Consider the following 26,343-nt stretch of genomic DNA (forward strand, 5'->3'; position numbering starts at 1 on the left):
AACATCAGTGCCTGACTTCACAAAAGCGCTTCTAGAGGAACGGTCAAAAATTCCCATAAACACACTCCTAACCCTTGTGGAAAGCCTTCCCAGAGGAGTTGAAGTTGTTATAGCTGCAGAGGGCGGAACAACTCCATATTACATTCATGTGCATGTAAAGGTAGATGTCCCAAAACTTTTGAAAATATATGAACGCAAACTTTGTGACAGATTCTTCTAACACACATCAATTACAGCTGTGTGTGTGTGTGTACTAATCACTTTAAATCCTAATCCAAAGACTAGTTAGTTAGATTTGTGTGTAATAAACATTGCCACTAGGTGGTGCTGTTGCTTTAGTTTTATTAATAACTAAAAAAATAAAAAAAAAACCTAGAAAAACTGGAGTGTGAAAAAACTAGAAAAGAAATCAGCTAGTCTGTGTAGGTTTATTAATTCAAAATTCCTCCTCAGATACAGAACACACTCTATAAAGTCAGTAAAGATCTTCACTCAATACGTCTGCAACTGAGATATAATCTGAAACTGGGCCTTGATTGTATTTGTACAGATCTCTACCTAATGAGATAGCATAATGGCCATGTTTGGCACCACACCCTTCTTAGGAAGAAGCATAATGACTTTGTTAGCAATAGTACAATAATATTGTTATATTATGGCGATTAAAGTCCATGACTGGGGGAGAGATAAAGAGGGAAAAAATGAAGACAAAAAGTACTTAAAAAAAGGGAAAAGTTGGCTTTTTCTTCTTTTTCTTTCTAAAAATGAAGAGGAAAAAATATTCTGCATGTGTGAAAGACATGCCGTCACCAATTTAGAAACAAAACACACTCACGGCAAAACAGGAAACCGAAAAAAATAGGAAAAATACAGAGAGGAAAAGTACAATGGGGGGAAAATTCTCGGAGATAGAGATCTCCAGTGTCTGTGCTTTGTGTCCTTCAGCCTGAAACTTTAAGTGTCTCCTCTTGTGTCTCCTCATGATTCTGATTATATAGCTTGTGTCATTTTTGCATTAAAAAATGTTTCTTTCTCAGTATTTATGTTAAAATAAAAACTCTGATTTGGGGAAATGTTGCCTAGGAGCTCATTTAGCAATGTCACAAAATATCGTCTGGCTCTGGAGATCATCAATCCATCTACTCCTGGAGTTTATGAGCTTAAAGGTCAGACATCAGAACATTACAATTTTAACCCAAATGAGGGAAACTGCACCTTTTGGGCCTGGACAATCGAGCTGTCCATCATCTCGTCTGATTATCAGGAAATTTCAGGGTTCTCAGGGGAGCGTGACTTTTTGAGCTCGTGGAATAAAATCAACTGGCTGAAAGACTTTTAAATAATAATAATCACGCCAGCATTCAGTCAAAAATAATCAGTCTAGAAAGGAAATCTGAGCCTGTTCCTGTAGCAGCCAAGTTCTCCATCTCCGAGCAGAAAGAACGTTTCCTAACAGCTATTTCATGATGCTAACACTCCAGGCGTTTCTTTCTGAGCTTCACTCAGGCCTGGATGTGATGGAGTTGGACCTGCGCTCACTAACACACTGACCCTGGAGCTGGACCTCATCCTGCATCTTTCCCTCATCAGGACTGGACTCAAAATGTATGAGATTTAAACACGTTCAGAGCTGAAGCAGAGCGAGAAGCAGCTGGAGTGCTGCAACCCAGGGTCGTTTCATACGGAACAGCTTGTACTGAAGAGCTTATACTGAAACCATCTTTACTGAAGTTTATTATTCTGAAAAACGTGTACTGAATAGCTTAAACCGAACAGCTCATACTAAACAGCTTGTACTAAACAGCTCATACTGGACAGCTTATACTGAACAGTTTGTACTGAATAGCTCATACTGGCAAGCTTGTACTGAACAGCTTGTACTGAACAGCTCATACTGGACAGCTTGTACTGGACAGCTTATACTGAACAGCTTGTACTGAACAGTTTGTACTGAACAGCTCATACTGGACAGCTTGTACTGGGCAGCTTATACTGAACAGTTTGTACTGAACAGCCTGTACTGAACAGCTCATACTGAACAGCCTGTACTGAACAGCTTGTACTGAACAGCTCATACTGTACAGCTTGTACTGAACAGCTTGTACTGAACAGCTTATAGTGAAACCATCTTTACTGAAGTTCATCATTCTGAAAAATGTGTGCTGAATAGCTAATACTGAACAGCTTGAACTGAACAGTTTATTATCCTGAACACCTTGTAATAAATAGCTTATACATACTGAATGGCATTTACTAAACAGCTTGTACTAAACAGCTGAATAGCTGAATAGCTTATAACCAACAGCTTGTACTGAACAGTTTATTATAATGAACAGCCTTAATGAACAGCTCAAACTAAACAGCTCTCACTGAACAGCTGACACCGAACAGCCCATACTGAACAGCTTATACACAACAGCTCATACTAAACAGCCTTTACTGAACATCTTGAACTGTACAGTTTATTATACTGAACAGCCCATACTGAACAGCTTATACACAACAGCTCATACTAAACAGCCTTTACTGAACATCTTGAACTGTACAGTTTATTATACTGAACAGCCCATACTGAACAGCTTATACACAACAGCTCATACTAAACAGCCTTTACTGAACATCTTGAACTGTACAGTTTATTATACTGAACAGCCCATACTGAACAGCTTATACACAACAGCTCATACTAAACGGTCTTTACTGAACATCTCGAACTGAACAGTTTGTACTGAATAGCTTATACTGAACAGCTCGTACTGACAGTTTATTATACTGAACAGCCTTATTGAACAGCTCAAGCTAAACAGCTTGCTCCGAACAGCTCTTACTGAATAGCTTATACCGAACAGCTTGTACTGAACAGTTTATTATACTGAGCAGCCTTATTGAACAGCTCATACTAAACAGCCTTTACTGAACAACTTGAACTAAACATCTTGAACTGTACAGTTTATTATACTGAAGAGCTCATACTGAGTAGCTTATACACAACAGCTCATACTAAACAGCTTTTACTGAACATCTTGATCTGTACAGCATGTATTGACAGTTTATTATACTGAACAGCTTGCACTGAACACCTTGTACTGAATAGCTCACTCACTCACTCACTCACTCACTCACTCACTCACTCACACACACATTCTGTTATATTTTATTATACCATTTATTCTTTGAATATATGAAATTTTATGAAATTTGGAATTGTATTTAAACAGTGTACTTCATTCAGGCCATGCAGAAACTTCATCACTGGCTGTAAGAACATACACACGAGTGTAGATTCATGTGGAGTTATTTATATACATTTCAAGACCCAGCAAGTACGGGATTAGTGACGAACAGTTTTAGACAAAGAAAAACGTTTTCGTTTTAAACTCTAAGCCAAGCTCCTGCACTCCATCTGCGTGAAACACTGATGCAAACTGAGATGTATACGTGAAAAGGAAAGGTGAAGAAGACTGCATGTGTGGATGAGGTTGTTTGGAGCTCGGAACAAGCCTGGCATCAGATGAATCCTGTGAACCTGATTTGTCAAGGCCTGAGAGTGCAGCCGGTTGCCAAGTCCTGGAGTTTTCGTGTGAGGAAAGAGAGCTGTTTCCATTTCCATGCGTGACTAAGCGGAGAAAATAAGAGCCTTTCGATGGGGAGTTATTCTAGATTTAGTTCCAGTGTGGTAGGACATCAGGCCCAGCTGCGGCGTGTTTCTGATCATGTCTAAGACTTGACTTTAATGACCCAATCCTCCTTTTTATTCACTTGGTTTCTCAATCACTCTATTTCACACAGTGATTACACACAAGTGTATTTACACAGGAAGTAATCATGGAAATGGACATAATAAGCATGCAAAGAGTTTGCCAGGATCTTCTGCTACTTGAGAACAAATCTAGGCCAACTCTCGTTAGGCCTTGGGGGTGGTGGTGGTGCCGTGTGCAACTAAACACAAACTTTATTTTTTAACTCTTTGAACTCTAAACTCTTCACCTTAAATGAAGTCGATCAGATATATCTGTTGTCTGACATTTGCTTCTTGCTTTTTTAAAAAGTAATGGAACGTCTCTGATTTTTTTTTAAAAAAAGAAATAGCCTTTATTTGTCACATATACATTACAGCACAGTGAAATTCTTTCTTCACATATCCCATCCTTGGAGCTTGGGGTCAGAGCACAGGGTCAGCCATGATACAGCGCCCCCGGAGCAGAGAGGGTTAAGGGCCTTGCTCAAGGGTCCAACAGTGGCCTTGCTGGGGCTTGAGCCCCCAATTTTCCGGTCAACAACCTAGAGCCTTAACCACTTGAGCCACCACTTAGTCAGCCTAAGTGTAGCATTCTAGCCTCACACATCCAGGGTTGGGGTTTGATTCCTGCCTCTGTCTTGTGTGAACTTGGCATGTTCTTCCTGCGCTTCAGGGGGTTGCTCCAGGTTCTCCAGTTTGCTCCAAAGACTCCAAAATGTGTTGTAGGCTGATTGGCCTCTCTAAACACTCCACTGTGTCCTGTGATGGGATAGCATCCCATCCATGGTGTCCCTTGCCTTTTACCCTGAGTCACCTGGGATAGGCTCCAGGCTCCCCTTGACCCTGTATAGAATACAGAAAATGGATGGCTCATACATTAAAATACCAGTTACATAAAATTTCTTAACTAAAAAGGCAACTAATGTAAATGAATGAACTGATACTAAGCTCAATCTTGCACAACATCTGGATTATTTTAAGGTTCCAGTTATAATTCTGCGTTTATTTTTTGGGAGGCAGGGCCTAGAGCAGAGCTTAGTGTCATTCCAGTTGTCCAAAATGGCCACCCTCCATAACGTATCAGTGTTAGCCTATATGCGAATATATCATTCTTGTTTGACAATATCACCACATCAGCAAATGTGTGACATCACATGTTGAAGAGACTTTGGGTGAGAGACTTGTGTGTTAGCTCTATGAGCCTTGTAGCACCACTGCCAAATATACCAGATACCAAATAATGGCTGACTCACTAGATTTGGACTTTTCTTCAAAAATGATCATTTTAAGTGGGTCTAAAATTCAATCACTGCACTATAGATGGATTTCAGCTAGCCTTTGTGCATAACGGCTGACCTCAAGGACAGTTTAGAAGCTCCAGGACGTGTCTCAGTGTCTTCTGTTTCTCCTCTCCTCTTCTCTGGGATAACACGTGTCATTTATTACCTCACAAACTGTTGATATATAACGTGCCAGGACTGTGCATGTATGCGAGGATGGAGGATAAAAGAGCATCTCGCTTTATTACAGGCCTGTGGAAGGTCCTGTTTGTACAGCAGGCGGGTTTATTGCACTCCAAGAGGGTCATAATGGAGGCGATTCTCTCTCACATGGCCTCGGTGCGGCGTTTCGTGCGCCTTTGCTTCACTGTGCAAACAGCTGAAGGTCTGTTATTATTCAGTGAGGTCAGACCTTTGGGCTGTCTGTCATTTCTGCTTCTTTGCCTGAGAGTATGGAGATGGAGAAGGCATGAGCATGTGTGTGTGTGTGTGTAGTTACTGCACCTCCTGAGGCTTTGGAAAGCCTTTACCATTGAACTGTGAAGCTTTCTGGGTGACTTCAAGTGCAAGTTTGGGTCAAAACAGCATTCCTCCTCATGCTATTTTTCACCATAATGAAACCATGCCTGAAATGTTTTGATTTTCTCCACCTGAAGGGAGACAATTTAGTGAATAAAAGTCTTTGATGTGTCTCCAGCGATGAAGAGCTCACACATAGCCGCTAACCTCTTCCACATCCCAGATTCTCTTAATTGGATTAATGGATTGCTTTGTAAACAGACCGAAAACAAAATGTGCTTTCATGGAGAAAAAATGTTTTCTTCTATTTTCCACGTCTCTGATGTCCATGTATTGTTTTACCTTTAGCTGGAGGAATTCCTCATTAAATCATAGAAAGGCAGGAGTCTGGACCGGGACTGGATGACATCACCTCTGAATATGTCAGTAAATCCTGTTCTGGTTTCCCCATTACTCACGAGTAAGACAAAGTCCACACAGAGCTATATTCAACACACATATCAGAGCTGGTGTTAAGTTCTGAAATGTCTGGATTGGTGATTAAGCACTGACACCGGAAGGTTACAATGGCTGAATTATTAAATTTTTTCTCTACGATACAGACTAAAGAGTCTCCCGATAGTCTCAATGATTGTGAGTTATGTGGTTACGTCTGGACCTGGATTGTTTTTACTGTTAAATTTAGGAGTCTGATTGATTACACACAACATACATGGAGGAAAAGACAGTAAACCCTGGCTCACCATGTGTCACAGTGATGAATTGATTTACATTTACGATATGAAGTACCTAGAGAATCAGTAAGGATTTATAAACTGAAAAAAAGAAGTAAAAGTGCTAGTGTGTTACAAAAGGGAGGACAGATGAGAGAACTTGTGAACCAGGTGAGCAGCAGAATTCTGAATGCTTTGAAGAAGGAAGGCCAGAAGGTAGAGATTTTTAAGAAAATAACTAGAACTAGAAGTTTCTTTAGTCAGGGATCACATGATCTGACACCACACATAAATCATGGTGTAGTTCTGGATGACCAATTGTACTTTTTTCCTCAAACTGCTAACCTGACTTGGCCTAGCAGGTTTCTCTTCTACAACATCAGGAGGATTGGGTTGCTTGTTTAGTCTGTTCTCATTTCAAGACTAGAAGATTACAACTTGATCCTGGCTGGTCTGCTCCTGAACACCACCCAACCCCTGTCACTAACCCATAATGTAGCTGTATGATTGTTCTTAATTTCTTCAAGTTCTTTCTATTGCTACAACCCTGCACTGACTTCCTGTAGATACCTTCATCAGATTTAAAAAATCTGACCTAAAAACAGACACCCATCTACCTAAAGCTACTAATCAACCTCCTGCTCACACCAGGTTCTTTACAAGCCCCTAGCAGGGCTCGGCTTGACCCAAAACTGAAATAATCACGTTTGCTAACAAAGCCAGAAATGGATCAGCCATCAGTGCCCTGCTGGTCCTATTAAACTTAATCTTTAACATGTTCTGGCTGAGCCTCAAGTAATGCTTGACTTGCCCCACATCCCTCAGTCCTTCAAGGGGCCAGTGGTAGCTCAAGTGGTTAAGGGTCAAAGGATTAAAGGTTAAGGGTTGTTGATTGGAAGATTTAGGTACAAGCCCTACCAACTACCAACCTTCTCAGCTAGGATATATGTATGTATGTGTTGTGATAGTAAAGGCTTCTTGTAATCCAGGGGTGTCCAATCTTATCCACAAAGGGCTGGTGTGGCTTCAGGTTTTCATTCCCACCAAGCAGGGATTTGTGAGGGATTTGATAGTGAGGTCCAGTACAGGAAAGTTCTGGGTTGATCTGCCCTGTTTTGCCAAGTTTCAGAGTGTGATTCCTCATTCAGGAAGAGAGGTCAGAAAAGTGGTCAGATATCTTCTGAGAGCCTCAGAGGTGAGTGAAGGAAAAGAGAGGATTGTGTGTCATAAGCATAGCAGGTGTAAAATGCAATCTGACCATTGAACCCACCGATTAAGGACTTGTACAGGAAGAATACACATGGACCAAGAACAGAACTTATGATGAGTCTGTGATGTAAGGATTCTGTGATACAACCAAACTAAGTCATCAAGTAGACACCTGATGCCAAATTAGAAAGAGGAAAGATGAGGATGTTGATCTACAGTATCAAGAACATCTACCAGGTTAATGTTGTACAAATTTGGTAACTGACTTGTATTACACTACTAAGAAAACGGTGGAATGTGCTATTTCAGGCATACATCATATTACTGTGGTCCTACTAATAATTTGCATCAAAATATTTTGCCAAATAACTTACATCAGCCAATACAGCCAACCATATATGCAGTGAGTTTCTGTTATACTTTATTAGTGACAATAGTCTGGAGGCTTACTTGTTGGCTACATTTACATTATAGCTAAATAAACTTCATGTCTTTTCTTCTTCAGCTGATTACATCAGAAATTGTTCCAAAACTCTGGTTGATGCTTTAGTAAAGATTTGGAATCATTTTTGGTGCCAGATAAAAAAAGGAGCAATCAGGAAGTATGTCACTTTTTCCTTGGTCCCAGTGGCTTTGAGGGGAAATGAAGCTAAGCTGGTTAATCACTGCCAGCACTCCCTGCTCACCAGACCATCAGCAGTGCTAATTGCAAATAAATTATGAAATCTACACAATCTTCCAACCTCCGGACCAGACCTGTGAAATCCAATCTAGAATCCAATTCCTCCTAAAAGCCCATGCCCCTATTCCCCTCTTCCCCATGATCTTCTATGTAGATGCTTTTTTTAGGCTTTAACACATTCATACAAAAAGTCTTACTGAGTTTCTCGCTAGCTTGCTTGCTGCCTGGCTCTCAGATGGCCAGTGCATGATGGAATGTTAGTTTTGGAGACGAGGGTGAAAAGAGACTCTGTGAGAAAGCAGTCCTGCCTGGTTTATGACTGGCACACTAGCTGTCTGATTTCTTTCTGTTTGTTTAGTCCCTCTGAATGTGTGGATTTAGGTGCTGGTTTGTGCTTTGTATGAATTGCTACAGAAATGAATTCCATGGCTTTTCTAAAACAGTAGCAGATTCTTAGCTAGTTGCAGGTTGTCCATCAAAGAATGGGACATAAATGTAAACAGGCAGTGGTACTAGCTGATCGTACCTGCTTCTAGATGTCAGTAGAGAGTTTGGTATGTTACCTCAGTGTATTAATGTCACCATTATCCACCTACCATCATTAGAAGAACCCTGTTGATTGCCGCTGCTAATGACTACAGACACCTCACGCAGTTTGTCAACAAGAGGGTATTGGGTTGGTTACTTGTTAATAATGACTCCAAACAACTTTTCTCCCAATTTGGTCATTTGCCAATCCCTACCCACTAGCTAGCACCCCCATCAAACAACTGCTACCAACTGGGTGAAGGCTTAGCATATTTTTACTCTGAGACAAGTCAGACTGCTGCTCCTGCTGTGTCACAAGGTAGTGTATCACACAGAGTCAAGCTGTCTTTAACATACATGAGCTCACAAATGTCCAAGACAGACTAATATCATTCTGACTGACAGGGAAGAGGAAGAAATAGTTTTCTTCTCACCCAGAGAGTTTTGCTTTCTTGTCTACTTACTTTACCTCTGTCCATGTATGGCTTTAGCATCAGTGGGATTTGAGCATCCTGAATATCGGGTGATAAGAATACTTTCCTGTTGAGCCCCAGTTAGTTCCTGGGTAACACTTTATCAAAGAATTTAAACAGGCAGTGGTACTAGCGGATCGTACCTGCTTCGTATATTTCTAGATGTCAGTAGAGAGTTTGGTAGGTTACCTCAGTGTATCAGTGTGCCCGTACTCCACCTACCATCATTAGAAGAACCCTGTTGACTGCCACTGCAAATGACCACAGACATTTCATGTAGCCTGTCAACAAACAAGAGGGTATTGGGTTAGTTATTTGTTCATAAGGACTTCAAACATTGACCTTTTTTTCTCCCAACTTGGTCATTTGCCAATCCCCATGCACTGGCTAGCACCCCTATCAAACTGTTTGTGCCTCAGTTAGTTCCTAGGTAACTATGTACAACTAAAAATGTCCCATAAGTCTGTTTCTGTTCTACAGGAGTACTCAAAAATTCATTAGGAGCAAAAACTAGCCAGGTTAGCTAAGATTTGTAGGTGGAGTTAAGATGCTCCACCTACAGGCTGTTTAATGGACCCTCTAGTTACTTGGCATATCAATACTCACCTGTGTAACGTTTTATCAGTTCAATAGAAAAAATACTTTTTTGGAAAACAAGAAGATTTTCTGAGCAAAGCTACAAAGTCTCCACATATAATTCAGTTACTAAGATACAGCTTCCTGCTCTCCACTCAGTCATGGTGTTTCCTGGTAGATGGCCTAAGCTTGTCTGTTTTTGCTGTAGCCCCCCTTTTTTACAACAGTGACACAAAAACATCTGTGGTCTTTACAACGCTAGTCAAGTTTGTTTTTCTGAGAATCCATTTCTATAGCCAGCTCCATAGACTTTATGGAAAATCTGCGAACAAATTTGCATTCTTTTCGGAGTCTTTTGAGCTAAAAAGTCTTAATCTTGCTCCTAACTCTAAGATAACTTGTTTGACTGTCCATTCTTGGAGTTCTTATAATGTGTCTGCTGGCTGCATGATGGAGGTTCCACTTACTCTGTAGACACAGCTCATTGGATGCTTGCTGGAAAAGCTCGGAGGGTGGTAAGGGATGTTGAAGGACACATCGTCTTCGCCTCATCCTGCAGGCTGTAAGGTGCTTAAACACACAGAATCCCTGCAGTGTTGTGGACCGGAGAGTGTGATTTATTATAGTACAGCAGAAAAGTGCAGGCTTGGATGGGGTTTAATTTACAGTAAAGTAGAATGTTGATATTAAAGGTGGGAACAGTGACTTTTAGGTCTGAATGCTGGCAAGGTTTAATAAAAATGTCTGCTTAGAGTTCAGCTCAGGTTTTGGTCATGTTCCAGAGTCTGTAAGTCTATGTGTATATTGTGGACCACCAACATCTTGGACCACCAATCTGGACTACTTGCTTGTCAATCATGTTCCTTGTCATTTAAGAAAGATCTGCCTTTTGTACTAGCATGTAGGTTTTCTAGCCTAGAAAATTACTTGGGAGCTTAATTTGTTTAAATTTTTTGTGTTTTTAAAACTCTTTCTAAAGTCCACCGAAGCTGTTTCTGGGAAGTACAAATCCTTATGGAATGCATTCGGGAACGATTTTATTCCAAATTGGTTTGAAATAAGTTTAGCCGAAAAATGAAGTGTACACAGGGTACCATTTACTCCAAATGCAGTCAACCATCCAGAATGAATGAAGTAATGGAGATTGATCAGTCCCAGTGCTTCCTTTACTTGTTAGCAACATGAAACTTGTGGATGTAATGCAAATCTAAAGAATTAAACACATGCCATGTATAGTTTACGTAGCCTTTTAAGTGCAACAAAGCTTTTTGGATAAAGCGATTTGTTGAATGTTTCAGTATGACACTGACCAGACTCTCAACAGAAGTGCATTTAATCCCAGACAGAATTTTTTTTTTTTTATCCCCCTCCTTTTGTAAATTTTTTTATGATCCTTTCTGCTTCTCTGAACTATTTCCAAGGGCGGTCCAACCATGGCTAAGCTCACAGCCTAAGCTCAGAGTCTCTATTCTATCCACTTTGGGTCATTTAATCATCCACATTTCAATGATTTGTCTGGATGTGAAGTCTCAAACCCTCTAAAAATAGAGGTCTGAGACTGAAGAAATCAGGGCTGTGAGAATGACGAGAGCTATGAGATTTGGCTCTTTCTTTAGCTTTCTCTGTCTAGTTCAAATCAGAGAATTTCACATTTGGCCTTTTCTCTAAAGCCTGTTTTATTGGAGCATGTCTGCCAGTTAATATCGTCTGAACTGCACCCTTATGATTGATGGGGTGGTTAGTGATGGCAAGGTATTTGCTTTTTCTTGAGCCACTGGAAGAAAATGGAGGAAGCAGACTATTCTTACTTACACACTCGTAAACCTCATCTCGGAAGAGGTATGTTGCATTCTTTAGTAATGACCTGAGACGTGAGGGATGACTCGTGTATGCTCACTTCCAGGCAGCTTCTGAAAGCTTCAGGGTCATAAACGTACTTTGGAAAATGGTACAGGAAGAGGAGGGTTAAAAATATACCACAGAAATGGAAATGTTGAAAGTGCTGTCCTTTAGAGCAACCAACACATGAAGGAAGTGGGAATAAGTGAGAGCTTAGATGAAGATGAACCCTTTTCAGAAGAGATTGCATTGAGATGTTGGTCTATTAGCTTTAGTTCACAGTTTCAGGGAGGTAGCAATGGGTTTCTTCTTAAAGGTGCAATAATCAATCATTTTCTTATGACTATTTCTTACTACCCTTATTTCTTATTATCCTCATACATCATGGGAAGATTATAGGTTACAGGTGTCTGCAGTCCAAGACCAGCAGGCTAAGGAACAACTTTTACCCCACAGCGGTCTCCTTACTGAACTCTTGAACCCACTAACACCCCACACTGATAAACCTCTCAAAACTGCAGTATATCACTGTATATATTCTCTGCATATTCAGATATACACAGATCAGACATAACATTACAACCACCTGCCTAATACTGTGTTGGTCCCCCTTTTGTTGCCAAAACAGCCCTGACCCTACAAGGCATGGACTCCACTAGATCCCTGAAGGTGTGCTGCAGTATCTGGCACCAAGATGTTAGCAGCAGATCCTTTAAGTCCTGTAAGTTGCGAGGTGGGGCCTCTAGGGATCGGACTTGTTTGTCGATTTTATTGAGATTTGGTGAATTTGGAGGCCAAATGAACACCTCAAACTGGTTGTTGTGCTCATCAAACCATTCCTGAAGTATTCATCAAACATTTCTGAACAGTGCATTATCCTGTTGAAAGAGGCCACAGCCATCAGGGAATACCGTTTCCATGAAAGGGTGTACATGGTCTGCAACAATGCTTAGGTAGGTGGTACGTGTCAAAGTAACATCCACATGGATGGCAGGACCCAAGGTTTCCCGGCAGAACATTGCCCAAAGCATGACACTGCCTCCACCGGCTCGCCTTCTTCCCATAGTGCATCCTGGTGCCAAGTATTCATCGTGTAAACGACACACACACGCACCCGACCATCCACGTAATGTAAAAGAAAACATGATTCATGAGACCAGGCCACCTTATTCCATTGCTCCTTGGTCCAGTTCTGATACTCACGTGCCTATAGTTGACACTTTCAGTGATGCACAGGGGTCAGCATGGGCACCCTGACTGGTCTGCTGCTATGCAGCCCTTATACACAACAAACTGTGATGCACTGTGTATTCTGACACCTTTCTATCAGAACCAGCATTAACTCCTTCAGCAATTTGAGCAGCAGTAGCTCGTCTGTTGGATAGGATCACATGGCCCAGCCTTTGCTCCCCACGTGCATCAATGAGTCTTGACCACCCATGACCCTGTTGCCGGTTCACCATTGTTCCTTCCTTAGACCACTTTTGATAGATACTGACCACTGCAGACCGGGAACACCCCACAAGAGCTGCAATTTTGGAGATGCTCTGATCCAGTCCCTTCGTGAAACTCACTCAAATCCTTACGCTTTGAGGAAAAAATGTTCACTTGCTGCCTAATATATCCCATCCACTAACAGGTGCCATGATGAGGAGATCATCAGTCTTATTCACTTCACCTGTCACTGCTCACAATGTTATGGCTGATCGGAATCTAACCAAAGAAGTATTATTTCTGTAACATTCCACCTTCCTGCCAGCAGAGATCCCTCCCTCTCACTTGTGTATATAAACCAACCCCGAATCGAATCATTTGCGAAGTCTTGCCAACTCTCTAAGCTCGGAGCTTTCTACTTTATTATTTTTTTTTTTTCAACGTTGACCCTCGCCTCTTACTTTGACCGCTCTCTGTGTCCACTAAAGTCTCATGCACAAGTCTCATGATGTGTTTGGACCGTTGCCGTCCTTATGACTACTTTATGACCCTGATTTGTTTTTTGGATTGCGTATTGGATTTGTCACTTAATAAACCTCCAGTACACGGATCAAACCTCAAAACTCTCCTTCGTGTTAGAATTTCCTTGCTGTTGGTCAGAGGCACTTTTTTTAAACCAGTGTAGTTTTTTTTTGGAGCCAATGTTTAGGGATTTGTAGCTGTGTTTAGTTTTTCTTTAAGTACAACATGAGGGCTGTTACTACTGGCTGCTCAATTCCAAGCCATCTTGTTTTATGGACAGTTTACAAAAATAAAGATCCGTTGGCTTGGATGAGTCTTCAAAGAACTTCTGACAAAGTATGAATCAAGATCAAGGGGAAATGAAGGCTTCGGAAAAGCTTTACTAACTGACCAAACTACTGATCATTTTATTATTTAATTTTACTATTATTATTTCCATTATTTTCCACGGATTTACCAGAAACTTTACTTTGTCCATTACTGAGCCAACCTTGTCCTATCCAAAATCGCTCCACGAAGCAAAAAATCTGTTTTGCTTGAGATCTTTGAGGCATTTCTTATGATTGTTGGACTGATTCATTGTTTAGTTATTCAAAAATTCCTGAGATCAAACCTGCATCAAGCTTAAGTACCAGATGCAACAACAAGCAGCAGGGACCCAAGCACTGGAAGGAAGATGTTCATGTACACACACACACACACTCTTTCCTAAGACTGTAGATAAGCAGCAGGCTAGACTCCAGTGTCTGGAGATTACACGATCCATGTTCGGTCCAAATGGCTTCAGTTTCACTCCTTAAACACGCAGTTACCAAAAGCCTTGTCTCTGTTTGGTCTGATATCTCGGTTTTTCCTTCTGCTTTCCAAACACTGTGTTTTGTTAGCGCTATCCCGGGCCAAAGCTGTCACCCTGAAGCTGTAAGCACATGAGAGGAACGCACACAGCTGTCACATTTCATGAATTCAGCGAGAGTTAATCAAATTAAAGCCAAACGCACGGCTCGGGTCCAAACATACCATTATCCAGCGAGCTATTAATACACACATGAGGAAGAGTAGCAGCTGGAGGAATTGGCCCAGTTGCTACGTGTGTGTGTGTGTGTGTGTGTGCCAGCACGTCGCCCGGTGCCACTCATATAGCCTGAAATATACACCATGCACATTTCAGAGCGATTCATCAAAACCATGAAGAGGAAATGAAGGACCCTCACAGAGTCCTGAGGAATTCTGTGTTGTTTGTAAACATGTAAACAAAAGTTTATCAGTTCCTCATGCACGAGATCCACAAAGCTCCAACCTGGTGTAAAAGTGCATGCTTTTTTTTTTTTTTTTTTTTTTTGCAAATGATTCCTTTATTTATGACTGATTTATTTTTACCTGTGAATAAAACGAGATCTTTTCACAGGATACGTTTATTTTCATACGCAATCTTTCATATGCAGTGATTGATTTTTTCATGCATTTCTTTTTATTGCATTATGTTTTTCATGCATTTCTTTTTTATGCATTATTTTTTATTTAATGCATTCTTTTTTGTTTTATTCCCATGCATTTCTTTATTCCCTACATTCCTTTTTTCCAAGTATTTTCCCCCCTAATCAGTTGTTTTTTCCATGCATTTCTTTTTTTCTGAATTATTTTTTTCATGCATTCCATTTTTTATGCATTTTTATGTCTTATTTTTTTCAGTGCATTCTTTTTTTCCCCATGCATTTCTACAATTCCTACATTTCTTTATTCCATGCATTTCTTTTTTATGCATTATTTTTTATGCATCCCCCCATTCATTCTTTATTCCCTACATTCCTTTTCCCCCAAGTATTTCTTTTCCCCTATGCCTTCCTTTATTTCATGCATCATTTCTTTTTGTTCATGCATTATTTCTTCAGTCTATTCCTATTTTTCCATGCATTCCTTTTTTCCCTTTTTTATGAATTCCTGTAATTTCATGCATTCAATCCTTCAGTTAGAATTCCACTTCACAACAGTTTAACAAAGACAGCATGTTTTTTACACAGTGGGAGGAAAATGATGAGGATGATGATGGTGATGATGATGGTGATGATGATGGTGATGATGATGGTGATGATGATTGTGATGATGATGGTGATGATGATGGTGATGATGATGATGATTGTGATGATGATGGTGATGATGATGATGATGGTGATGATGATGGTGATGATGGTGATGATGATTGTGATGATGATGGTGATGATGATGATGATGGTGATGATGATGGTGATGATGATGGTGATGATGATGGTGATGATGATGATGATTGTGATGATGATTGTGATGATGATGGTGATGATGATGATGGTGATGATGATGATGATGGTGATGATGATGATGATGATGATGATGGTGATGATGATGATGATGGTGATGATGATGGTGATGATGATGGTGATGATGATGGTGATGGTGATGATGATGATGATTGTGATGATGATGGTGATGATGATGATGATGATGATGGTGATGATGATGATGATGATGATGGTGATGATGATGATGATGATGATGATGATGATGATGATGGTGATGATGATGATGATGGTGATGATGATGGTGATGATGATTGTGATGATGATGATGATGATGATGATGATGATGATGATGGTGATGATGATGATGATTGTGATGATGATGGTGATGATGATGGTGATGATGATGGTGATGATGATTGTGATGATGATGATGGTGATGATGGTGATGATGATGATGATTGTGATGATGATTGTGATGATGATGATGGTGATGATGATGATGATGGTGATGATGATGATGATGATGATGATGATGATGATGATGATGATGGTGATGATGATGATGATGATGGTGATGATGATGGTGATGATGATGGTGATGATGATTGTGATGATGATGATGATGATGATGATGGTGATGATGATGGTGATGATGATGGTGATGATTGTGATGATGATTGTGATGATGATTGTGATGATGATGATGGTGATGATGATGGTGATGATGATGATGATGATGGTGATGATGGTGATGATTGTGATGATGATGATGATGATGGTGATGATGATTGTGATGATGATTGTGATGATGATGATTATGATGATGATGATGGTGATGATGATTGTGATGATGATGATTGTGATGATGATTGTGATGATGATGATGATGATGATGATGGTGGTGATGATGGTGATGATGATTGTGATGATGATGATTGTGATGATGATTGTGATGATTATGATGATGATGATGGTGGTGATGATGGTGATGATGATTGTGATGATGGTGATGATGATTGTGATGATGATGATGGTGATGATGATTGTGATGATGATGATGATGATGATGATGGTGATGATGATGGTGATGATGATTGTGATGATGATGATGATGGTGATAATGATTGTGATGATGATGATGATGGTGATGATGGTGATGATGATGATGATGATGGTGATGATGGTGATGATGATTGTGATGATGATGATGATGATGGTGATGATGGTGATGATTGTGATGATGATGATGATGGTGATAATGATTGTGATGATGATGGTGATGGTGGTGATGATGATGATTGTGATGATGATGATGGTGATGATGATGGTGATGATGATGATGATGGTGATGATGGTGATGATGATGATGATGGTGATAATGATTGTGATGATGATGGTGATGATGATTGTGATGATGGTGATGATGATGGTGATGATGATGGTGATGATGATGATGATGATGGTGATGATGATGGTGATGATTGTGATGATGATGATGATGATGGTGATAATGATTGTGATGATGATGGTGATGATTGTGATGATGATGGTGATGATGGTGATGATGATGGTGATGATGATGGTGATGATGATGATGATGATGGTGATGATGGTGATGATGATGGTGATGATTGTGATGATGATGATGATGGTGATAATGATTGTGATGATGATGGTGATGATGATTGTGATGATGATGATGATGATGATGGTGATGATTGTGATGATGATGATGATGATGATGGTGATGATTGTGATGATGATGATGGTGATGATGATGGTGATGATGATGATGATGGTGATGATGATGGTGATGATGATGATGATGATGATGGTGATGATGGTGATGATGATGATGGTGATGATGATGATGGTGATGGTGATGATGGTGATGATGGTGATGATGATTGTGATGATGATGATGATGATGATGATGATGATGATGGTGATGATGGTGATGATGATGATGGTGATGATGGTGATGGTGATGATGGTGATGATGGTGATGATGATTGTGATGATGATGATGATGATGATGGTGATGATGGTGATGATGATGGTGATGATTGTGATGATGATGATGATGGTGATAATGATTGTGACGATGATGGTGATGATGATTGTGATGATGATGATGATGATGGTGGTGGTGATGATGGTGATGATGGTGATGATGATGATGATGATGGTGATGATGATGGTGATGATGGTGATGATGATGGTGATGATGATTGTGATGATGATGATGATGGTGATGATGGTGATGATGATTGTGATGATGATTGTGATGATGATGATGGTGATGATGGTGGTGATGATGATTGTGATGATGATTGTGATGATGATGGTGATGATGATTGTGATGATGATTGTGATGATGATGATGGTGATGATGGTGGTGATGATGGTGATGATGATTGTGATGATGATGATGGTGATGATGATGATGATGGTGGTGGTTATGATGATGGTGATGATGATGATGGAGATGATGATGATGATGATGGTTATGATGATGGTGGTGGTGATGATGGTGATGATGGTTATGATGATGATGATGGTGATGATGATGATGATGATGATGATGGTGATGATGATTGTGATGATGATTGTGATGATGATGATGGTGATGATGGTGGTGATGATGGTGATGATGATTGTGATGATGATGATGGTGATGATGATGATGATGGTGGTGGTTATGATGATGGTGATGATGATGATGGAGATGATGATGATGATGATGGTTATGATGATGGTGGTGGTGATGATGGTGATGATGGTTATGATGATGATGATGGTGATGATGATGATGATGATGATGGAGATGATGATGATGGTGATGATGATGGTGATGATTGTGATGATGATGATGATGGTGATAATGATTGTGACGATGATGGTGATGATGATTGTGATGATGATGATGGTGATGATGGTGATGATGATGATGATGATGGTGATGATGATGGTGATGATGGTGATGATGATGGTTATGATGATGGTGGTGGTGATGATGGTGATGATGGTTATGATGATGATGATGGTGATGATGATGATGATGGAGATGATGATGATGGTGGTGATGATGGTGATGATGGTTATGATGATGGTGGTGGTTATGATGATGGTGATGATGATGATGGAGATGATGATGTTGATGATGATGGTTATGATGATGGTGGTGGTGGTGATGATGATGGTGATGATGGTTATGATGATGATGATGTTGATGATGATGATGGAGATGATGATGATGGTGGTTATGATGATGATGATGGTTATGATGATGGTGGTGGTTATGATGATGGTGATGATGATTATGATGATGGTGGTGGTTATGATGATGGTGATGATGATGATGGAGATGATGATGATGATGATGATGATGGTGATGATGGTTATGATGATGATGATGGTGGTGATGATGATGATGGTGATGATGATGGTGGTGATGATGGTGGTGATGATGATGATGGTGGTGATGATGATGATGATGATGATGGTGATGGTGGTGATGATGATGGTGATGATGATGATGGTGATGGTGGTGATGATGATGATGGTGATGAAGATGATGACGATGATGGTGATGATGGTGATGATGATGATAATGATGATTATGATAATGATTATGATTATGATGATGGTGATGGTGGTGGTGATGATGGTGGGAGATTAGCATGACTCTGCACTGGGAGATTAGCATGACTCTGCACTGGGAGATTAGCATAACTCTGGCTGTGGACTGGGAGATTAGCATGACTCTGCACTGGGAGATTAGCATGACTCTGGCTGTGGACTGGGAGATTAGCATGACTCTGCACTGGGAGATTAGCATGACTCTGCACTGGGAGATTAGCATGACTCTGGCTGTGGACTGGGAGATTAGCATGACTCTGGCTGTGGACTAGTAGATTAGCATGACTCTGGCTGTGGACTGGGAGATTAGCATGACTCTGGCTGTGGACTGGTAGATTAGCATGACTCTGGCTGTGGACTGGTAGATTAGCATGATTCTGGCTGTGGACTGGGAGATTAGCATGATTCTGGCTGTGGACTGGGAGATTATCATGACTCTGGCTGTGGACTGGGAGATTAGCATGACTCTGGCTGTGGACTGGTAGATTAGCATGACTCTGGCTGTGGAATGGTAGATTAGCATGACTCTGGCTGTGGACTGGGAGATTAGCATGACTCTGGCTGTGGACTGGTAGATTAGCATGACTGTGGCTGTGGACTGGGAGATTAGCATGACTCTGGCTGTGGACTGGGAGATTAGCATGACTCTGGCTGTGGACTGGTAGATTAGCATGACTCTGGCTGTGGACTGGGAGATTAGCATGACTCTGGCTGTGGACTGGGAGATTAGCATGACTCTGCACTGGGAGATTAGCATGACTCTGGCTGTGGACTGGGAGATTAGCATGACTCTGGCTGTGGACTGGTAGATTAGCATGACTCTGGCTGTGGACTGGGAGATTAGCATGACTGTGGCTGTGGACTGGGAGATTAGCATGACTGTGGCTGTGGACTGGGAGATTAGCATGACTCTGGCTGTGGACTGGTAGATTAGCATGACTCTGGCTGTGGACTGGGAGATTAGCATGACTCTGGCTGTGGACTGGTAGATTAGCATGACTCTGGCTGTGGACTGGGAGATTAGCATGACTCTGGCTGTGGACTGGGAGATTAGCATGACTCTGGCTGTGGACTGGGAGATTAGCATGACTCTGGCTGTGGATTGGGAGATTAGCATGACTGTGGCTGTGGACTGGTAGATTAGCATGACTCTGGCTGTGGATTGGGAGATTAGCATGACTGTGGCTGTGGACTGGTAGATTAGCATGACTGTGGCTGTGGACTGGTAGATTAGCATGACTCTGGCTGTGGACTGGTAGATTAGCATGACTCTGGCTGTGGACTGGGAGATTAGCATGACTGTGGCTGTGGACTGGGAGATTAGCATGACTCTGGCTGTGGACTGGTAGATTAGCATGACTCTGGCTGTGGACTGGTAGATTAGCATGACTCTGGCTGTGGACTGGTAGATTAGCATGACTCTGGCTGTGGACTGGGAGATTAGCATGACTCTGGCTGTGGACTGGGAGATTAGCATGACTCTGGCTGTGGACTGGTAGATTAGCATGACTGTGGATGTGGATTGGGAGATTAGCATGACTCTGGCTGTGGACTGGGAGATTAGCATGACTCTGGCTGTGGACTGGTAGATTAGCATGACTCTGGCTGTGGACTGGTAGATTAGCATGATTCTGGCTGTGGACTGGGAGATTAGCATGACTCTGGCTGTGGACTGGGAGATTAGCATGACTCTGGCTGTGGACTGGTAGATTAGCATGATTCTGGCTGTGGACTGGGAGATTAGCATGATTCTGGCTGTGGACTGGGAGATTATCATGACTCTGGCTGTGGACTGGGAGATTAGCATGACTGTGGCTGTGGACTGGGAGATTAGCATGACTCTGGCTGTGGACTGGTAGATTAGCATGACTCTGGCTGTGGAATGGTAGATTAGCATGACTCTGGCTGTGGACTGGGAGATTAGCATGACTCTGGCTGTGGACTGGTAGATTAGCATGACTCTGGCTGTGGACTGGGAGATTAGCATGACTCTGGCTGTGGACTGGGAGATTAGCATGACTCTGGCTGTGGACTGGTAGATTAGCATGACTCTGGCTGTGGACTGGGAGATTAGCATGACTCTGGCTGTGGACTGGGAGATTAGCATGACTCTGCACTGGGAGATTAGCATGACTCTGGCTGTGGACTGGGAGATTAGCATGACTCTGGCTGTGGACTGGGAGATTAGCATGACTCTGGCTGTGGACTGGGAGATTAGCATGACTGTGGCTGTGGACTGGGAGATTAGCATGACTCTGGCTGTGGACTGGGAGATTAGCATGACTCTGGCTGTGGACTGGGAGATTAGCATGACTCTGGCTGTGGACTGGTAGATTAGCATGACTCTGGCTGTGGACTGGGAGATTAGCATGACTCTGGCTGTGGACTGGGAGATTAGCATGACTCTGGCTGTGGACTGGGAGATTAGCATGACTCTGGCTGTGGACTGGGAGATTAGCATGACTGTGGCCGTGGACTGGTAGATTAGCATGACTCTGGCCGTGGACTGGGAGATTAGCATGACTGTGGCCGTGGACTGGTAGATTAGCATGACTCTGGCCGTGGACTGGGAGATTAGCATGACTCTGGCTGTGGACTGGGAGATTAGCATGACTGTGGCTGTGGACTGGGAGATTAGCATGACTCTGGCTGTGGACTGGTAGATTAGCATGACTCTGGCTGTGGACTGGTAGATTAGCATGACTCTGGCTGTGGACTGGTAGATTAGCATGACTCTGGCTGTGGACTGGTAGATTAGCATGACTCTGGCTGTGGACAGGGAGATTAGCATGACTCTGGCTGTGGACTGGGAGATTAGCATGACTCTGGCTGTGGACTGGGAGATTAGCATGACTCTGGCTGTGGACTGGGAGATTAGCATGACTGTGGCTGTGGACTGGTAGATTAGCATGACTCTGGCCGTGGACTGGGAGATTAGCATGACTCTGGCTGTGGACTGGTAGATTAGCATGACTCTGGCTGTGGACTGGGAGATTAGCATGACTCTGGCTGTGGACTGGGAGATTAGCATGACTCTGGCTGTGGACTGGGAGATTAGCATGACTCTGGCTGTGGACTGGGAGATTAGCATGACTCTGGCTGTGGACTGGGAGATTAGCATGACTCTGGCTGTGGACTGGTAGATTAGCATGACTCTGGCTGTGGACTGGTAGATTAGCATGACTCTGGCTGTGGACTGGGAGATTAGCATGACTCTGGCTGTGGACTGGGAGATTAGCATGACTCTGGCTGTGGACTGGTAGATTAGCATGACTGTGGCTGTGGATTGGGAGATTAGCATGACTCTGGCTGTGGACTGGGAGATTAGCATGACTCTGGCTGTGGACTGGTAGATTAGCATGACTCTGGCTGTGGACTGGTAGATTAGCATGACTGTGGCTGTGGACTGGGAGATTAGCATGACTCTGGCTGTGGACTGGGAGATTAGCATGACTCTGGCTGTGGACTGGTAGATTAGCATGACTCTGCACTGGTAGATTAGCATGACTGTGGCTGTGGACTGGGAGATTAGCATGACTCTGGCTGTGGACTGGGAGATTAGCATGACTCTGGCTGTGGATTGGGAGATTAGCATGACTGTGGCTGTGGACTGGTAGATTAGCATGACTGTGGCTGTGGACTGGGAGATTAGCATGACTCTGGCTGTGGACTGGGAGATTAGCATGACTCTGGCTGTGGACTGGGAGATTAGCATGACTCTGGCTGTGGACTGGGAGATTAGCATGACTCTGGCTGTGGACTGGGAGATTAGCATGACTGTGGCTGTGGACTGGTAGATTAGCATGACTCTGGCTGTGGACTGGGAGATTAGCATGACTGTGGCTGTGGACTGGTAGATTAGCATGACTCTGGCCGTGGACTGGGAGATTAGCATGACTCTGGCTGTGGACTGGTAGATTAGCATGACTCTGGCTGTGGACTGGGAGATTAGCATGACTGTGGCTGTGGACTGGGAGATTAGCATGACTCTGGCTGTGGACTGGTAGATTAGCATGACTCTGGCTGTGGACTGGTAGATTAGCATGACTCTGGCTGTGGACTGGTAGATTAGCATGACTCTGGCTGTGGACTGGGAGATTAGCATGACTCTGGCTGTGGACTGGGAGATTAGCATGACTCTGGCTGTGGACTGGGAGATTAGCATGACTGTGGCTGTGGACTGGGAGATTAGCATGACTGTGGCTGTGGACTGGTAGATTAGCATGATTCTGGCTGTGGACTGGGAGATTAGCATGACTCTGGCTGTGGACTGGTAGATTAGCATGACTCTGGCTGTGGACTGGTAGATTAGCATGATTCTGGCTGTGGACTGGGAGATTAGCATGATTCTGGCTGTGGACTGGGAGATTAGCATGACTCTGGCTGTGGACTGGTAGATTAGCATGACTCTGCACTGGTAGATTAGCATGACTATGGCGGTGGACTGGGAGATTAGCATGACTCTGGCTGTGGACTGGGAGATTAGCATGACTCTGGCTGTGGATTGGGAGATTAGCATGACTGTGGCTGTGGACTGGGAGATTAGCATGACTCTGGCTGTGGACTGGGAGATTAGCATGACTCTGGCTGTGGACTGGGAGATTAGCATGACTCTGGCTGTGGACTGGGAGATTAGCATGACTCTGGCTGTGGATTGGGAGATTAGCATGACTCTGGCTGTGGACTGGTAGATTAGCATGACTCTGGCTGTGGACTGGTAGATTAGCATGACTCTGGCTGTGGACTGGTAGATTAGCATGACTGTGGCTGTGGACTGGTAGATTAGCATGACTCTGGCTGTGGAATGGTAGATTAGCATGACTCTGGCTGTGGACTGGTAGATTAGCATGACTCTGGCTGTGGACTGGTAGATTAGCATGACTCTGGCTGTGGACCGGGAGATTAGCATGACTGTGGCTGTGGACCGGGAGATTAGCATGACTCTGGCTGTGGACCGGGAGATTAGCATGACTCTGGCTGTGGACTGGGAGATTAGCATGACTCTGGCTGTGGACTGGTAGATTAGCATGACTCTGGCTGTGGACTGGGAGATTAGCATGACTCTGGCTGTGGACTGGGAGATTAGCATGACTCTGGCTGTGGATTGGGAGATTAGCATGACTCTGGCTGTGGACTGGTAGATTAGCATGACTGTGGCTGTGGACTGGTAGATTAGCATGACTCTGGCTGTGGAATGGTAGATTAGCATGACTCTGGCTGTGGACTGGGAGATTAGCATGACTCTGGCTGTGGACTGGGAGATTAGCATGACTGTGGCTGTGGACTGGGAGATTAGCATGACTCTGGCTGTGGATTGGGAGATTAGCATGACTGTGGCTGTGGACTGGTAGATTAGCATGACTGTGGCTGTGGACTGGGAGATTAGCATGACTCTGGCTGTGGACTGGGAGATTAGCATGACTCTGGCTGTGGACTGGGAGATTAGCATGACTCTGCACTGGGACATTAGCATGACTCTGGCTGTGGACTGGGAGATTAGCATGACTGGCTGTGGACTGAGAGATTAGCATGACTGTGGCTGTGGACTGGGAGATTAGCATGACTGTGGCTGTGGACTGGGAGATTAGCATGACTCTGGCTGTGGAATGGTAGATTAGCATGACTCTGGCTGTGGACTGGTAGATTAGCATGACTGGCTGTGGACTGGGAGATTAGCATGACTGTGGCTGTGGACTGGGAGATTAGCATGACTCTGGCTGTGGACTGGTAGATTAGCATGACTGTGGCTGTGGACTGGGAGATTAGCATGACTCTGGCTGTGGACTGGTAGATTAGCATGACTCTGGCTGTGGACTGGGAGATTAGCATGACTCTGGCTGTGGACTGGTAGATTAGCATGACTCTGCACTGGTAGATTAGCATGACTGTGGCTGTGGACTGGGAGATTAGCATGACTCTGGCTGTGGACTGGGAGATTAGCATGACTCTGGCTGTGGATTGGGAGATTAGCATGACTGTGGCTGTGGACTGGTAGATTAGCATGACTCTGGCTGTGGACTGGGAGATTAGCATGACTCTGGCTGTGGACTGGGAGATTAGCATGACTCTGGCTGTGGACTGGGAGATTAGCATGACTCTGGCTGTGGACTGGGAGATTAGCATGACTCTGGCTGTGGACTGGGAGATTAGCATGACTGTGGCTGTGGACTGGTAGATTAGCATGACTCTGGCTGTGGACTGGGAGATTAGCATGACTGTGGCTGTGGACTGGTAGATTAGCATGACTCTGGCTGTGGACTGGTAGATTAGCATGACTCTGGCTGTGGACTGGTAGATTAGCATGACTCTGGCTGTGGACTGGTAGATTAGCATGACTCTGGCTGTGGACTGGTAGATTAGCATGACTCTGGCTGTGGACTGGTAGATTAGCATGACTCTGGCTGTGGACTGGGAGATTAGCATGACTCTGGCTGTGGACTGGGAGATTAGCATGACTCTGGCTGTGGACTGGGAGATTAGCATGACTGTGGCTGTGGACTGGGAGATTAGCATGACTGTGGCTGTGGACTGGGAGATTAGCATGATTCTGGCTGTGGACTGGGAGATTAGCATGACTCTGGCTGTGGACTGGTAGATTAGCATGACTCTGGCTGTGGACTGGTAGATTAGCATGATTCTGGCTGTGGACTGGGAGATTAGCATGATTCTGGCTGTGGACTGGGAGATTAGCATGACTCTGGCTGTGGACTGGTAGATTAGCATGACTCTGCACTGGTAGATTAGCATGACTGTGGCTGTGGACTGGGAGATTAGCATGACTCTGGCTGTGGACTGGGAGATTAGCATGACTCTGGCTGTGGATTGGGAGATTAGCATGACTGTGGCTGTGGACTGGTAGATTAGCATGACTCTGGCTGTGGACTGGGAGATTAGCATGACTCTGGCTGTGGACT

General features: G+C 43.2%; 2 protein-coding genes across 2 annotated transcripts; both read left to right on the forward strand.

The window, feature by feature from the left end:
• Positions 1-15,742: 15,742 nt before the first annotated feature.
• On the forward strand, positions 15,743-16,423 carry LOC131364731 (serine-aspartate repeat-containing protein F-like; the record flags this gene model as incomplete). The annotated part of the gene is made up of 1 exon (XM_058408020.1): positions 15,743-16,423. A coding segment is annotated over one exon (681 nt), but the record flags the coding sequence as incomplete, so codon positions are not given.
• A 78-nt stretch (positions 16,424-16,501) lies between these two features.
• LOC131364727 (germ cell nuclear acidic protein-like) lies at positions 16,502-17,839 on the forward strand (the record flags this gene model as incomplete). The annotated part of the gene is made up of 2 exons (XM_058408010.1): positions 16,502-16,680; positions 17,371-17,839. Coding segments are annotated over 2 exons (648 nt in total), but the record flags the coding sequence as incomplete, so codon positions are not given.
• Positions 17,840-26,343: the final 8,504 nt, after the last annotated feature.

The sequence above is a fragment of the Hemibagrus wyckioides genome, linkage group LG14, assembly GCF_019097595.1.
Source record: "Hemibagrus wyckioides isolate EC202008001 linkage group LG14, SWU_Hwy_1.0, whole genome shotgun sequence".
In the NCBI taxonomy this organism is placed as follows: Eukaryota; Metazoa; Chordata; class Actinopteri; order Siluriformes; family Bagridae; genus Hemibagrus; species Hemibagrus wyckioides.